Raw genomic sequence first — 13,711 nt, 5'->3', positions numbered from 1 at the left:
GCCCTCTGAAGCCTTCCCCTTATCCACGCTGCACCTGACATATTGTGCGAAAACATTGTGGAGCAGGAGGTATGACTTCCCCAGAATGGCCCAGCGGGCCAAATGAGGAAGCCCAAGTTTGCCCCACAGGCTACAGGAGCTCCCACCCCTGGAGCCCACCTTTTTTCTCCGCCTGAGTCACTCTTACCTGTCTCAGCTCTCTTAATAATGCACCATGGAGACCTCCAGAGGAGTGAATCATGCCTGGGCAGAACAAGCAGAGTCCTCTTTAGAACATGGGTCGTTCTGGTGCATCTTAGCCGTGGGATGATTCAGCCACCCGCAGCGCAGAAATCCATATGGAGGAGAAGCTGGAGGAGTGAATTGTTCTGAAGAGCTGCAGAGAGCAGCCACCTCTTAGCGTTCCAGGCTCATCAGAGCCTTTCATTTTTAGCTTGTTTGCTGCGAGAACTAAACTAAGCTGGTTCATAGCCTGCAGATTCAGGATATGAAACTTGAATCCATAGAATAGCATTTCCCTTTCAGTGTTTACCTTTCAACCAAGGTTCTTCTGTGCCCTCGGGTTTGCCACTCCAAACACCCACCCTGGCCGCTATTATAATTTTGAGTCAGCCAGCATTCCCTCTTGTTGGATTCCTTCCCGTTTTTGTTTACAGCGGTGGTTAGGAACCTTTCCCTCTCACCTGGGGCAGCTTTCTGGGGCCCTCGCCTCCAGTGATGGGCTGTGGCCCCAATTCCTCACATGCGCTCAGCTGTCTTTGTGGTGCGCGTTGGTCCTCTGTTAAGCTTGGCACCTGCTTTCTCCCGCAGGATAAGGTTCACATCCCTGGTGCTATATACCTCTCCGTCAAGTTTGATTCTCAGTGTAACACCGAAGAGGGCTGTGATGAGCTAGTTGTAGCCAGCAGCTGTGACTTCATCCACGATCGCCACACCTTCAGCGGGCCTCCGCACAAGTGGACAGACTTCGAGCTTCCAGGTAAAGTTTTGCAGCATTGTTGAGAGGAGGGAGACCCTTAGATAAGCTAGCAAACATAGCGCTGACACTCTGGTGATACTTAGATGCCAGAAACATTGATACAGCTTAAGAAGCAAAAGTCGTCTAGATACTAAATGAAACTGGGCATACATGAACTGTGATGCTCAGATGAAGGGGCTCCTTCCACAGGGCGGGAGCACGTCTCTCTAGAGCATAGTTTGAGACACTGGCAGTTTAATAGGAGAATCTTTTTCTCCGGTTGACAAATATTGTCAGTGGCCATCATATACTATAAAAAAGAGAGTTGGTTCTTGTCACCTCCCTACACAGTCTGTTCCACTGCATTAACTTCTATGACAGCATCAGACCCCACACTTCCCCCTCCCCAACCGTCCACTGTGAATGCAGAACAGACTCTCCAGTGGCGAGGCTGTTGGGATACTGCCAGGGAGACATGGGTCCATCTGAGCCCCCAAGCCAGCTGCCGGACGATCCATCGATCTCCTGTAGACACACAGTATCAGCAATTAGCGACACAAAGCCTCAGAAACAGTATTCCACATTTTTAGGCTGGTGCACACTCTGTCAGCAGAATTCACACAGCGAGAGATGCACAGCAGGAGAGCATATTTACAGTTTATTTAGCGTTGGTCAGAACAAAGAAAAACATGACCGCCTGCATCGGTATGCTCAGGCAACAAGAAGGAAACGAAAGCAACTGACACAACAGAAACATCCTGTGCAACAGGAAATACGCAGACTCTGTGACTTACAGCCTGCTCCCTTTTAAGGTGGAACGGAAATATTCTAACATCCTCCCCCTTTCCGTGTAACCTGTAGTACCTGTGGTTCAACCCAATTGCAACCTTTGTACATAAACCTTAAGTTGTTCTCTGTTAACAACCTTAGACAACAGATCAGCAGGAATTTCATTTCCTGGCATGTAGGACGCCTGAATGAGTCCTTTCTGAATACACTCTCTTGCACCATGTAGCTTAATCTGCAAGTACTTGGTTCTTTGCTTGCAACTCTCCGAGTTCAGCAAAGCCAAACAAGATCTATTGTCTTGATACACTTGTATAGGACATTTCACAGAAACCCCGATGTCCTTAAACAGTTGCATCAACCATTCACAATCCATGAGTGAAAATGACAGAGCATTGAGTTCTGCTTCCCAGGAACTTAGGCTTACTGTCGTCTGCTTCTTGCACAGCCAGTCAAACAGACAGTGATTGTACATGTAGCATACTCCAGAAGTACTTGTACCATCCGTGGTGTCACTTTGAAAACTTGCATCTGCAAAGATTTCAAGACCTCCAGTCTTCTGACTGGTGAATCTCAGTCTGTAGTGCATAGTCCCTTTCAGAGCTTTCCAATCCTGAACAGTAGGATTGTTAGCATGTCTGCTAAGCAGGTTAGTGCTTACAGCTATGTCAGGTCTTGAACATCTAGCAATAAAATTCAACTTGCCTAGAATGCATCTGTACAGCGTTGTGTCAGAAAACGCTTCAGCAGTACTATCTACCTGGTAACCTGTCACCATCGGTGTGTCTGCTGGGTTTGCATCAACCAAATTCAACCTGGTTAATACATCAGCAATTTTCTGTGTTTGGTGTACCAGAAAATTACCTGCTTGGTCCCTCTCCACCTGCAGAGAAAGATAGTTGGATACCTCACCAAGATCCTTCATGTCAAAGTGCTCCTTCAGCTGAGCTAGGGTGCTTTGGTAGAAAGCCTGATTCTTCCAAAACATCAGAAGATCATCAACAAAACATAAACAATACAGTTTGTTTTGCCCCTCCTCCTTGACAAGCACACATGGATCAGCTTTGCCCTGGTGAAAACCTAGAGAAAGCAACGTCTCAGTGAGTTTTGTGTTCCAACACCTGGCACTCTGCTTGAGACCATATAAGGATTTCCGCAGTTTACAGACCATTCCCTTCTGTATCTGCATTCCATCAGGTGGAAGCATGTACAGCTCCTCCCCCAAAATCCCGTACAAAAAAGCTGTATTAATGTCATGATGGGAAACATGCAGTTTCTCCTCTGCAGCGATCTTGAGCATCAGCCGAATGCTCTCATATTTGACTGTAGGCGAGTAGGTCTCGTGGTAATCCTGTCCCGGTACTTGTGAAAAACCTCTGGCAACCAATCTGGCTTTGTGTCTGACAAACTTGCCATTCTGGTCTGTCTTGGCCTTGAAGACCCATTTGCTGCCAACCAGTCTCATTCCTGGGACTACCGGTACCAGCTCCCAAGTTTGGTTCCTGTTCAAGGAATCAACTTCAGCCTTCATGGCATTAAGCCAAGGCTCAGCATCTTTAGAGGTTAACTCTTAAACCTCTTTGAAGCTTGAAGGTTCCCACACCTTCTCTGAGCTACTAAGAACAGCAGTTGCCATCTTAGCAAACTCATCAGCAAATCTCTTCGGAGGTCTGCCTTTCGTGGCTCTCTCAGACCTGCGTACTAGATGCAAGTCTTCTGGACTCATCTCCTCTTTCTTAGGAGAAAAATGACCAATGGTGAACAGTGGTTCTTCCAGTTCATTGTCAGACGCATCAGATGGTCTGACTGAGGCCTTTGCGCTCTTGTAGTCTGCTGTGTCATCACTGTCGCTGACACCAGCAGCAGCGCCACCCACTGAGCTGGAATCCGAACTCTGATCATCATCATCATCCTCAGTTTCCTCAGCTTTCTCAGCATGATCTGCTTTCTTCACATCACCTTCATCCTCCTCTGGGTAACTCTGGAAAATTCAAACATTTTCCCCCCACTTAGGATTGTACTCAACACTCCTTGTGAACTTAATGGACTTAGAGTCAGTCATCCATACCCTGTATGCACCTTTTTCATACCCCATGAACAAATCATGTGCCCCACGCTTCCCAAGCTTGTTGCTCTGTGGGGTTTGTACCCACATGTCAGAACCAAAGATTCTCATGTGCTTTACGTTAGGTTTCTTACCAAACATCTTCTCATAGGGAATACAACCAATAGGTGATGACAGTCTCCTGTTAAAAGAATAAACAAACGTCGACAGAGCTTCCCCCCAAAACTTCTCAGGGAGATTTGCATCATGCAACAAGGTTTTCATTCCTTGCAGCAACGTTTGATTTGCTCGCTCCGCAAGCCCATTCATCCATGGCGATCTAGGTGTTGACAAGTCATGTTGGATTCCCTTCTCAGTCAGGAAAGCTTCAAACTGCTGAGAAGTGAATTCCCCGCCCCGATCAGTAAAGAGACAGCTGATACGTTTACTGTGAACATTCTCCAACCAAGCACAGAATGCCTTGAACCTAGGAAACACTTGCGATTTCTGCTCAAGCATAAACACATGAATGTACCTAGAAAAAGAATCAATTAGAACCATGAAGTACCTTGCTCCTCCCAAAGAGGGCGCAAGTGGACCAACCAGGTCTGCGTGCACTAGCTGGTAGGGTTTGGAAGCCTGCCTGCTAGACTCCTTGCCTTTTGGAGCAACCTTCACCTTGTTCTCTACACAAGATACACATTTCATGTGAAACTTACAGGGTTTGATGTTCAAACCTTCAACCAATCCAGGCATCTTGGCCAGCGCTTGCCAAGACATGTGACAAAATCTTCGATGTGCATCGTGAATGCATCCTGCATGAAGAACTTTGTTAGTTTGTGCAACACAACAAGAATCAACATCAAACATAACAGCATTGTCATCATAAGTTATACAGAATAAACCATCTATAAACTTTGCATGCAAAATGTCCTCTTTGCCTTTTCTGATGACACAGATGCTCCTCTTGAAGGATATCTCAAAGCCACGCCCAGTCAGCTGTGGGACACTAAGCAAATTGTCCGCAGCACCTGGAACAAAAAGTACATCTCTGATGGTAGTGTGCAGACTTGCAAGTTTCACAGTCCCTACTCCTGCAATTTGCAACGTCCTTCCATCAGCCAGGTGGATCTCTCCATCTTGAGGTTTGAAGGAGATAAAGAGATGGCGGTCCTTCGTCACGTGGCGGGTACACCCCGAATCAATAACAAACCTGGCCTTAGCCTTTGAAGCAGACTTTCCAGCAAGCAAAACCTTGTTTTCCACCGGCGTGGGTTTTTGCAGCTTGCCCCCCTGCTCCTGGCCATCAGACTTGCCTTTAGCCTTTGGTGAAGCTGTGCCAGCAAACAAAGCCTTGTTTTCCACTGGCGTGGGCTCTTCACCCTCCCTCTGCTTCGGGCCATCTGCAGGCATCTTGCTCTGTTTACCTCTGGCCTTCCGGCCTCTGCAAAGGCGATGACCTTGGTTCTCACGAGAAACAGAGCTCTCAGCTGCCGACTCCTTGGCTCCCCCTGGAGGCTGGAATGCTGCCTGGGATGACGTGACAGTCAGCTCCCCCTGCAGCTTGCAACCGGTGCCCTCAGCATCCCTGCATTCACTCGCATTCTGGGAAACAGCCAGGACCTCCGATGCAGTCAAACTCTGGGCTGGGATGATTGGCAGATGGGCTTTTTTCAAAGCATTCCACATCTTACGTGCAGTCGTGTTGCCAGCTAGCGTGGCAATTTCCTCCAGAGAGACGGACAAGACTATTACGTCTATGGCCCTCAAATTCTGGGCTCTCCGTTTCTCTGTCAGAGGAGCTGGAGGGGCTTCAGACACAGTATGCCACACTCCAAACTGACGCAGCAAACTCTCACACCATTTTGCCCAGGTCTGATAATTGTGCCGATTTAACTTCGGGCACTCAGTGGCCTCAGAAGCTTGGAAAAACTCCATTCCAGCTTTTTGCTTTAGCCGTGAGCCTTTATGCCTTCAAAGACGTCTTATCTCGGCAGCTCATTAATCACGATGCCTCTGGCTCGGCTCCCAGGCCAATTAGACCAGCCGGACATCAGAGACTCTTGCCGGCAAACAGAAAAGCCTTATTTTGCTTTTGCTTTTCCACACATACCTCAGCAGTCTGTCGCAGTCTTACCCTCCTGTAAGTGCCGTGAATCTGGGCCCGAAACCTGTTATTGGGATACTGCCAGGGAGACATGGGTCCATCTGAGTCCCCAAGCCAGCTGCCGGACGATCCATCGATCTCCCGTAGACACACAGTATCAGCAATTAGCGACACGAAGCCTCAGAAACAGTATTCCACATTCTTAGGCTGGTGCACACTCTGTCAGCAGAATTCACACAGCAAGAGATGCACAGCAGGAGAGCATATTTACAGTTTATTTAGCGTTGGTCAGAACAAAGAAAAACATGACCGCCTGCATCGGTATGCTCAGGCAACAAGAAGGAAACGAAAGCAACTGACACAACAGAAACATCCTGTGCAACAGGAAATACGCAGACTCTGTGACTCACAGCCTGCTCCCTTTTAAGGTGGAACAGAAATATCCTAACAGAGGCATCTCCAGTTTTGTAGCTGCCAGAAGAAAAAGAACTAGCCTTACTGGTCACTTGTTGGGTGTCCTCAAGGAACGGCGCCAGCAAGTGGGTTCAGCGATGTTATTTGAGAGACTATAGCTGAAACCTCCTGAAGGATGAATTGTATATTTTTATATACAATTTTATATTATTATTTTATTTTTTTATTTTATTACCTGCTCTTCGCTCCAAGTGTATGTTACAACATCAAAACAACATTAATAACAGTTTGTTTGTTTGTTTATTATTTACTTGTTTATTTATTATTTAATAAAGGTAAAATAACAAACAAACAAATATACACTTAAGGTGTATATTTTTAGGGCCCACCATATTTGGATTGGAGTGCCAAGTCATTCAAATACCGGAAAGGCTGCCTCCTTCCCTACAGACCCTCTCGTGTGCTCTTGGTAGTTCCTCTGGCCTCATTGCTGCCTCCAGCTGTGGAGGCAGAGCATAGCCAACATGGCTAGCAACCATCAATAGCCCTCTTCTCCTCCATGAATGTGTCCCATCCTCTTTTAAAGCCATCCAAATTGGTGGCCATCACTTCCTCCTGCCGGAGCGAGTTCCACAGTTTAACTTTCTCCCTTTCCCCTTTCTGAAGTGGGCTCAGTTTTGACCTAATTTCTTCTCCCCACCACCCCTTAGCTCTCATGTGTTTCGTTCTTTTAGCTTGGCAGAGAACAAAAAACACCATATGTCTTCTCCTGCGCTGTGAGTCATCGCTTCCTTAGCATCGTCGGGGAGAGGTTTATTAATGTAGAGAGAGTTCCATAAAATCCTGCCTTTGTTCAGAACATGTTGCCTGTCAAAAATATTTTTAAAAGATGCAGAAAACATGGCAACGTATTAGTGATTTGCTAATAGCAGACGTTTCAGCATCTGGGATCAGAATCCTGTTTTGTCTTGCAAATTACCTTTGAAAAAACAAACCGCTCCTCAGTGCAGAAATCTTTGAGCAATTTCCTTTGCAGCGCTGAATTCTGAAAAGTCGAAATGGTTTTAGGGTTGTGTTTGAGGTGTGTTTAGGAGACAGTGCTTGCTCAGTTAAAAAACCCTTTAGGCCATGACATTTTTCTTATTCTAACATTTTTTGAAAAATGAGATGCTGCTGCTCCATGTAACACACAGGATCCTGCCAGGAATCAGAAAAACAGCGAAACACAGACATGCAGCTTAGCTTCAAAACTGCCCCTGCCCCTTTGCTTATAGTGTGCGTTTTGAGCGAGATTGTCTGTGTCCCTGCTTAAGAGAACGCTTTCCTTCGCTTTTGTAACAGGGGATACCCTCTACTATCGATTCACCACGGACATGAGCAACACAGAATGGGGTTATAAGTTTACAGTGACGGCAGGTCACCTGGGGAGGTTCCAGACAGGTAAGTGCTTTTCAGAGCCACGAGTCAAAGTCTTGCTTTCCTTGTGACGGGTCGGGGATCTTGGGGAGCAAAGCCTGTTGTTTTTTCTTTCTCAAGATAACACTGGGCAGTGGAGGAGAGGGGACAATAACCCAAGAAGGTGTTAACGCAGCATGGGTGTCTCTTCTGTGCAGAGCGCAAAAGGTGTTTGAAATAAAACATTACGATTCATGCAAACGGGAGCATTCATTGATAAGAACCTAAGAAGATCATGCTGGATCAGGCTAGTGGCCTACCTTGCCCAGCATCCTGTTCTTGCATCAGCCAGCCAGATGCCTCAATGGGAAACCCAGAAGCAGGACCCGAGCACGAGAGCGTTCTCCCCTCCTGCGGTTTCCTGCAACCGGTATTCAGAAGCTGTGGAGGCACAGCATAGACGTCGTAGCTAGTAGGCAGCAGTAGCCTTCTCTGCCATGAATTCCATAAGAGTTCACTGTCCTATGTGCCACCTGAGGCAAAAACATGAGGGAGGGCAGTTTACAGTATCTTAACTCAGGGCTGGGAAACCTATGACCCTCCTGATGTTCCAGCTGCCTTTAGCCCCAACCAACATGGCTAAAGGTCAGGGAGGATGATGGGTCCAGCATCATCCGGAAGCTACACGTTCCCCCTCGTTGCCCTTAATAAATCAACTGTTATTTGCTAGCTGCCTTTGCTTATTGGTCTGCTCTTTCGATTTCCACCTTTTTAATTGTTGATTGGTTTTACATAGTTCTATGCACGGGCGTAGGGATGCGGGTGGGGCTGTGGGTTAAACCACAGAGCCTAGGACTTGCTGATCAGAAGGTCGGTGGTTTGAATCCCCATGACGGGGTGAGCTCCCGTTGCTCGGTCCCTGCTCCTGCCTAGCAGTTCGAAAGCACGTCAAAGTGCAAGTAAATAAATAGGGACTGCTCCGGCGGGAAGGTAAATGGCATTTCCGTGCGCTGCTCTGGTTCGCCAGAAGCGCCTTAGTCATGCTGGCCATATGTCCCGGAAGCTGTACGCCGGCTCCCTTGGCCAATAAAGGAAGATGAGCGCCACAACCCCAGAGTTGGTCACGACTGGACCTAATGGTCAGGGGTCCCTTTACCTTTTATGCACGGGCGTGGTTGAAAACATTAAGGCCAGCCTTTGCCTCCCTGGCTTGTTCCAGATGTTTTTGGGATACAGCTCCCATCAGCACCCAGCTTCGTACAGCCAAGCTGGCTAGAACTGATGGGAGTTGTAGCCCAAAACATCTGGAGAGAAGGCTGGTTTAGACAAATAAGTACCTGCGTCAGGGTTAAGAGTAAGAAGTTTCTTCTATTACGGGACAAGTGATACAACCTGTTCTGAGGCTAGCTTTACTAAATATGTTTATAGAGGACTTTCTGTTTCAGGAACTACTAAAGCTTTTCCATATCTGCAGCTAGAAATCTCTTGACGCAATACTGTATTGGGAAGCAGCTTCTAACTCAACTCTAGCGACACAGTAGAGTTAGGCTATACAGTAGGGACATCGCTCTTGCAGAAAAGCATAGGGAGCTCTAAGAAACACAAAGACCTAAAAGACAAAACAAAACAAAAACCACCACCTGATTTTGAAAATGTAAGGTCCATATTTATTCAGTTCACTGGAAATGGTTGTTTGGTCTCCTCGTTATCCATGGCTCGCTTCAGGACAGTCTGTTAAGACAAGAGACTAAAAGGCACCTTCTCTAAACAACTGTACGACCTGCTTAGCATTTCACTGTCATTTACACTGAGGAGAAGGAACACATCTTATCGGACAAGCAGAATGGCATTACGGAGTATGCAATGTACGTATTTTGAATTCCAGGCTTCGAGATCCTGAAGCAGATGCTGTCGGAGGAAAGGGTCATCCCCCACATCCCATTGGCCAAAATCTGGGAGTGGCAGGTGGGCGTGGCCTGCAGGCAAACTGGCCACCAGCGACTGAAGGCCATCCACCTGCTCCTTAGGATAGTCCAGTGCTGCAGCGAGAGGTATGCCTGCCAGTCTCAGCTTTGCTTTTCCTCACTAAGCTTCCAGTCCTCGTGAAAAGCAAAAAAATAAAATAAAAAACATAAACCCCCCCCATCCCCACCACAAAGATAGCAATGTTTTCGTGTCTCATGATTTCTTTTGAAATATTATTTCATGATTCCGAAGGCTGCTCTTTTAATCTGAGATCTGCTTCTCCCCACCTGATGTGCAGAAAGATGGGCTTGGCCAGTGATAAAGGCAAAAGAAATGTCATTCGAAACGGGTTTGAGCCACAAATGGCTGTGTTGGTGCTCTTTCTCTCCCTAAGCACTGGCCCATTTGCCACAGAACTTGGCCGTTGGAGGCCTGGTCTACCCACTGTGTTCAGGAAATCTAATACTGTGTAAGGAAGTGGTGGGATGTGGTTTATCATGCAAATGCCTCTGCTTTTAAAATCAGCGGCCAGAAGAGTCATTCTGTAAGCCAGATAATACTGGGATATATTCAAGGTCCTCATACAAAGCACCCGCTTTTATTATTTGCTTATTTAGAGCACTTGTTTCCCCCGCACTTCAGCCAGAAAAGCTCCCAGAGTGGCTTACATACAATCAATGCAGTCCCTTCCCTGCAGGCCCACAGTCTAAAAAATACAAATAAATTCCTTCCCAGCTCTCCCACCTGAACTAAGAGAGGATGTAACTTACAAATCTAGCTCAGTGCCATCTACCTGTCCTGGCTGATGCTCACCAAGGTTTTTCCTCAGTCCTGCTGTATGGAATCCTTTAATTCGCAGCTGGTCAACTTGTGGCCCAGGAACAGTTTAGTGCCTCCCAACTTCATTTTATGTGACCTCCTGAAGCTGCCCCACTCTTCCACCTCTCAGACTTCCTCCCTTACTGTCTAATTACTCCCCTTTCCCACCTCTGGATGTGTGTGTGCGTGTATTGCACCAAAGTCAGAAAGGAATTGCTCTCATTCGATTTCTAGAACATTACTTCTGAGTCAACCTGCTTAGGGAACTCAAATCAGGTGCCCATGTTGAAAAGTGGAAGTAGAGGAGCCTTTGTTTTGGGTTAATCTCCCGCTCTGCCCACCACCAGCTTACGTTATACCATGGAGAACTGGTTTCAAATCCATACTCGGCCATAAAGCATACTGGGTGACCTTGTGCCAGTTTCTACCTAACCTACCCCACAGGGTTGTTCTGAATGTTAAACCTGGGGTGGGCGTGGGGACATGAAACCACATACCCTCCTCTGAGCTCCTTGGTAGAAAGGCAAAATAAAATAAAAATACATGAATATATTCCAATCAGGAGCTTGAGAAATCAGCACACCTAGGGAAGGTGGTGGCTCCTCTTTAAACTATGGAACTCCCTCCCACAGGAGGCAGTGATGGCCACTCACTTGGATGGCTTTAAAGAGGATTGGACAATTTCATGGCTGCCAATGGCTGTTAGCCATGATGTCTCTGCTCTGCCTCCACAGTTGCAGGCAGCAGTGCTTCTGAATACCAGCTGCTGGAAACCACGGGGCCTCTTGTTTTCAAATCCCACAGGCCACTGTGAGAGCAGGATGCTGGACTAGATGGGCCGCTGGCCTGATCCAGCAGGCACTTACGTTATATAGTTAGAAAGTGAAGAGGGCTTTTGCAATCAGACTGGGACTGAGGACAGCTGTTCTTCAGAGTGGCAGCCCTTTTGTGCTAACTCAACCCTCCTCTTTCTTTCAGGGACTGTGACCTCACTCTGCTGAAGCCGCTCTGGCACCTTTTCAGCCGCATGGAGAACAGCATGCGCCACGATGTGACCAAGTCGGGGATCCTCCTCCCGCTGCACCGGGCGCTGACCGAGCTTTTCTTTGTCACCGAGAGCAGAGTTGCCGTAAGCACTTCTGTCTTCTCCCTGGTGCTGGGAACAGCTGCTGAGCCCTCGGATTAGACCAGTGGTGGCCAAACTTGGCCCTCCAGCTGTTTTGGGACTACAGTTTGCATCATCCCTGACCACTGGTCCTGTTAGCTAGGGATGATGGGAGTTGTAGTCCCAAACCAGTTGGAGGGCCAAGTTTGGCCACCACTGGATTAGACTGTTCTTCCTCCTTTCTCTTCCTCCCTCCCCTTCACTTTTGTTTTATTTAAGAAAAACCAGGGCTTTATCGGGTACAGATCATTATCAGACTGAAATTAGTCATGCTCTTTTCCCGCCAGTTGTAATGGAACAATGACTTTGCTTGTAGGGGGCTCCTGTTTTAACGCCGTTCTCAAAGTGTGTTTGAAAAGGGCACACTGGTCCTGTTGAAGCATTTTGCAATTCAGGATCAGTTTGTAGTCCCTCCCCCCACAAACGTACCTTTGAAATGAAGTTACAAAACTTGTTCTGTATGTTTGGATTCATGGGTGAGTTAGTTTATTTCCCTCATCCAATGCCATTACGAAAACGCACTCGCTGCAAAAGCTTGTTCCTGGATTTTGCTCCTAGCTCTCATTCACACTCTCTGCTTTTAGGAACTTGGATCTCTGCAGGATTACTTGCTTGCCTTAAATACGGAAGACCATCTCCACCGCTGTACAGCGCAGGTAAAACCTCCAGGAGCCCCTGCTGATCTCCCCTCCTGTCCCCAAAATTCTTCTTCAGCAGAGGCTGCTTTTGTGACGGGTCTGCCTTAATTGCTGTGCCCTGGAGACTCTTGAGACAAAAGAGCAGAGCTTTGAGTTTGGGCAAGGGAGAGACATTCCACAGGGAGACAGAAAGTATGAGGAATGGGGAGGGGTGAAGCTCTTGGGAGCATTTTAATTGGGCATCGTTCTCATAAGACATAGGAGGCTCTTGTCTCCTCTGAGATAATTCACATTATTTTACCAAAAGAAGACAAATTTAGAAACTCAAAAGTCAGGTGCACCATGAGAACACACAGTTGGACACGTGATGTGACTTCTAAATCTGAAGCAGATTTAGTTTGAGTCCGACTGGACAGGGGTCGGGGTGGGGCTGTTCTCCCAGTCCCAGATGACGTTGGGCTCCCAACTCCCATCAGCCCCAGTTGGCCAAGGCCCCAGTGGGCCCAGGGGGTGATGGGAGTTGTAGGCCAGCAACATCTGCAGGGTCCCCCTGTCCCCGATACAAGTGGAAGCCTGTTGGGATGTGCCCATCTGGTCCAGCATCTGGTATCCTGTGGTTCCCAGAATCCTCTGGGAGGTTCATAAAAAGGGCACAAAGTCAATCTCCTTTTCTTCTTGTTTGCCTCACTCTCCCACCTGCTATTTTGGGGGTACGCTCCCCAAACCTTCTGCTTCCATTTAGCTTGAGGGCTGCATTACCTCAGTATTTTGTGCCCTGTGCCCAGATGAAACATATGATGGCCCTCTCTTGGCACACTGCTGTCCCTTCGTGAACAAAGTTATGACTTCCCAGGCAAAAATCCTTTTTTTTTTAGAACATGAAATTGGAGAGAGGGCAGGGTAGGGAAGTGCTCTCTATCCCACTGTCCTCGCAAGACTACAGTGGTACCTCGGGTTACAGATGCTTTGGGTTACAGATGCTTCAGGTTACAGATTCTGCTAACCCAGAAATAGTACCTCAGGTTAAGAACTTTATCTCAGGATGAGAACAGAAATTGTACGCCAGTGAGAGGCCCCATTAGCTAAAGTCATACCTCAGGTTAAGAACGGTTTCAGATTAAGAACGGACCTCCAGAACGGATTAAGTTCTTAACCCGAGGTCCCACTGCATTTTGCGTGCTTGGCGACTCCCTTGAGCTTTGCACCTGCCATTGCGCTTGAGGCCCTGTGATTGGGGGTGGGCACAGGCAGAGGACCCCTGTGTTGCTCGCAAAGCAGAAAAGTGCTATTCAAGCAGAATGGCTGTGTTGTGCCTCCATGGCTGGAGGCTGTGACTGCTTCTGAATACCAGTTGCCAGAAGCCACAGGTTGGGAGAGGCCTCTCTTGTGCTCCGGTCCCGATTGCAAGCTTCCCATTGGG

The 13,711-nt window shown here is 47.6% G+C and overlaps 1 protein-coding gene across 2 annotated transcripts in view; it reads left to right on the top strand.

Annotated features, from left to right (window-relative positions):
* The window catches only part of ZZEF1 (zinc finger ZZ-type and EF-hand domain containing 1), a 76,427-nt gene that overhangs the window by 60,335 nt on the left and 2,381 nt on the right, over nucleotides 1-13,711 (top strand). For both annotated transcript variants that reach the window (XM_053367948.1, XM_053367947.1), the window contains exons 50-54: nucleotides 811-979; nucleotides 7,651-7,749; nucleotides 9,590-9,755; nucleotides 11,467-11,617; nucleotides 12,238-12,309. In XM_053367948.1, coding sequence (XP_053223923.1) covers nucleotides 811-979; nucleotides 7,651-7,749; nucleotides 9,590-9,755; nucleotides 11,467-11,617; nucleotides 12,238-12,309 — 657 coding nt within the window. The remainder of the gene's footprint in view (nucleotides 1-810; nucleotides 980-7,650; nucleotides 7,750-9,589; nucleotides 9,756-11,466; nucleotides 11,618-12,237; nucleotides 12,310-13,711) is intronic.

This window comes from Podarcis raffonei, chromosome 15 (genome assembly GCF_027172205.1).
Source record: "Podarcis raffonei isolate rPodRaf1 chromosome 15, rPodRaf1.pri, whole genome shotgun sequence".
NCBI lineage: Eukaryota > Metazoa > Chordata > Lepidosauria > Squamata > Lacertidae > Podarcis > Podarcis raffonei.
This window is presented reverse-complemented; position numbering and strand designations above follow the sequence as displayed.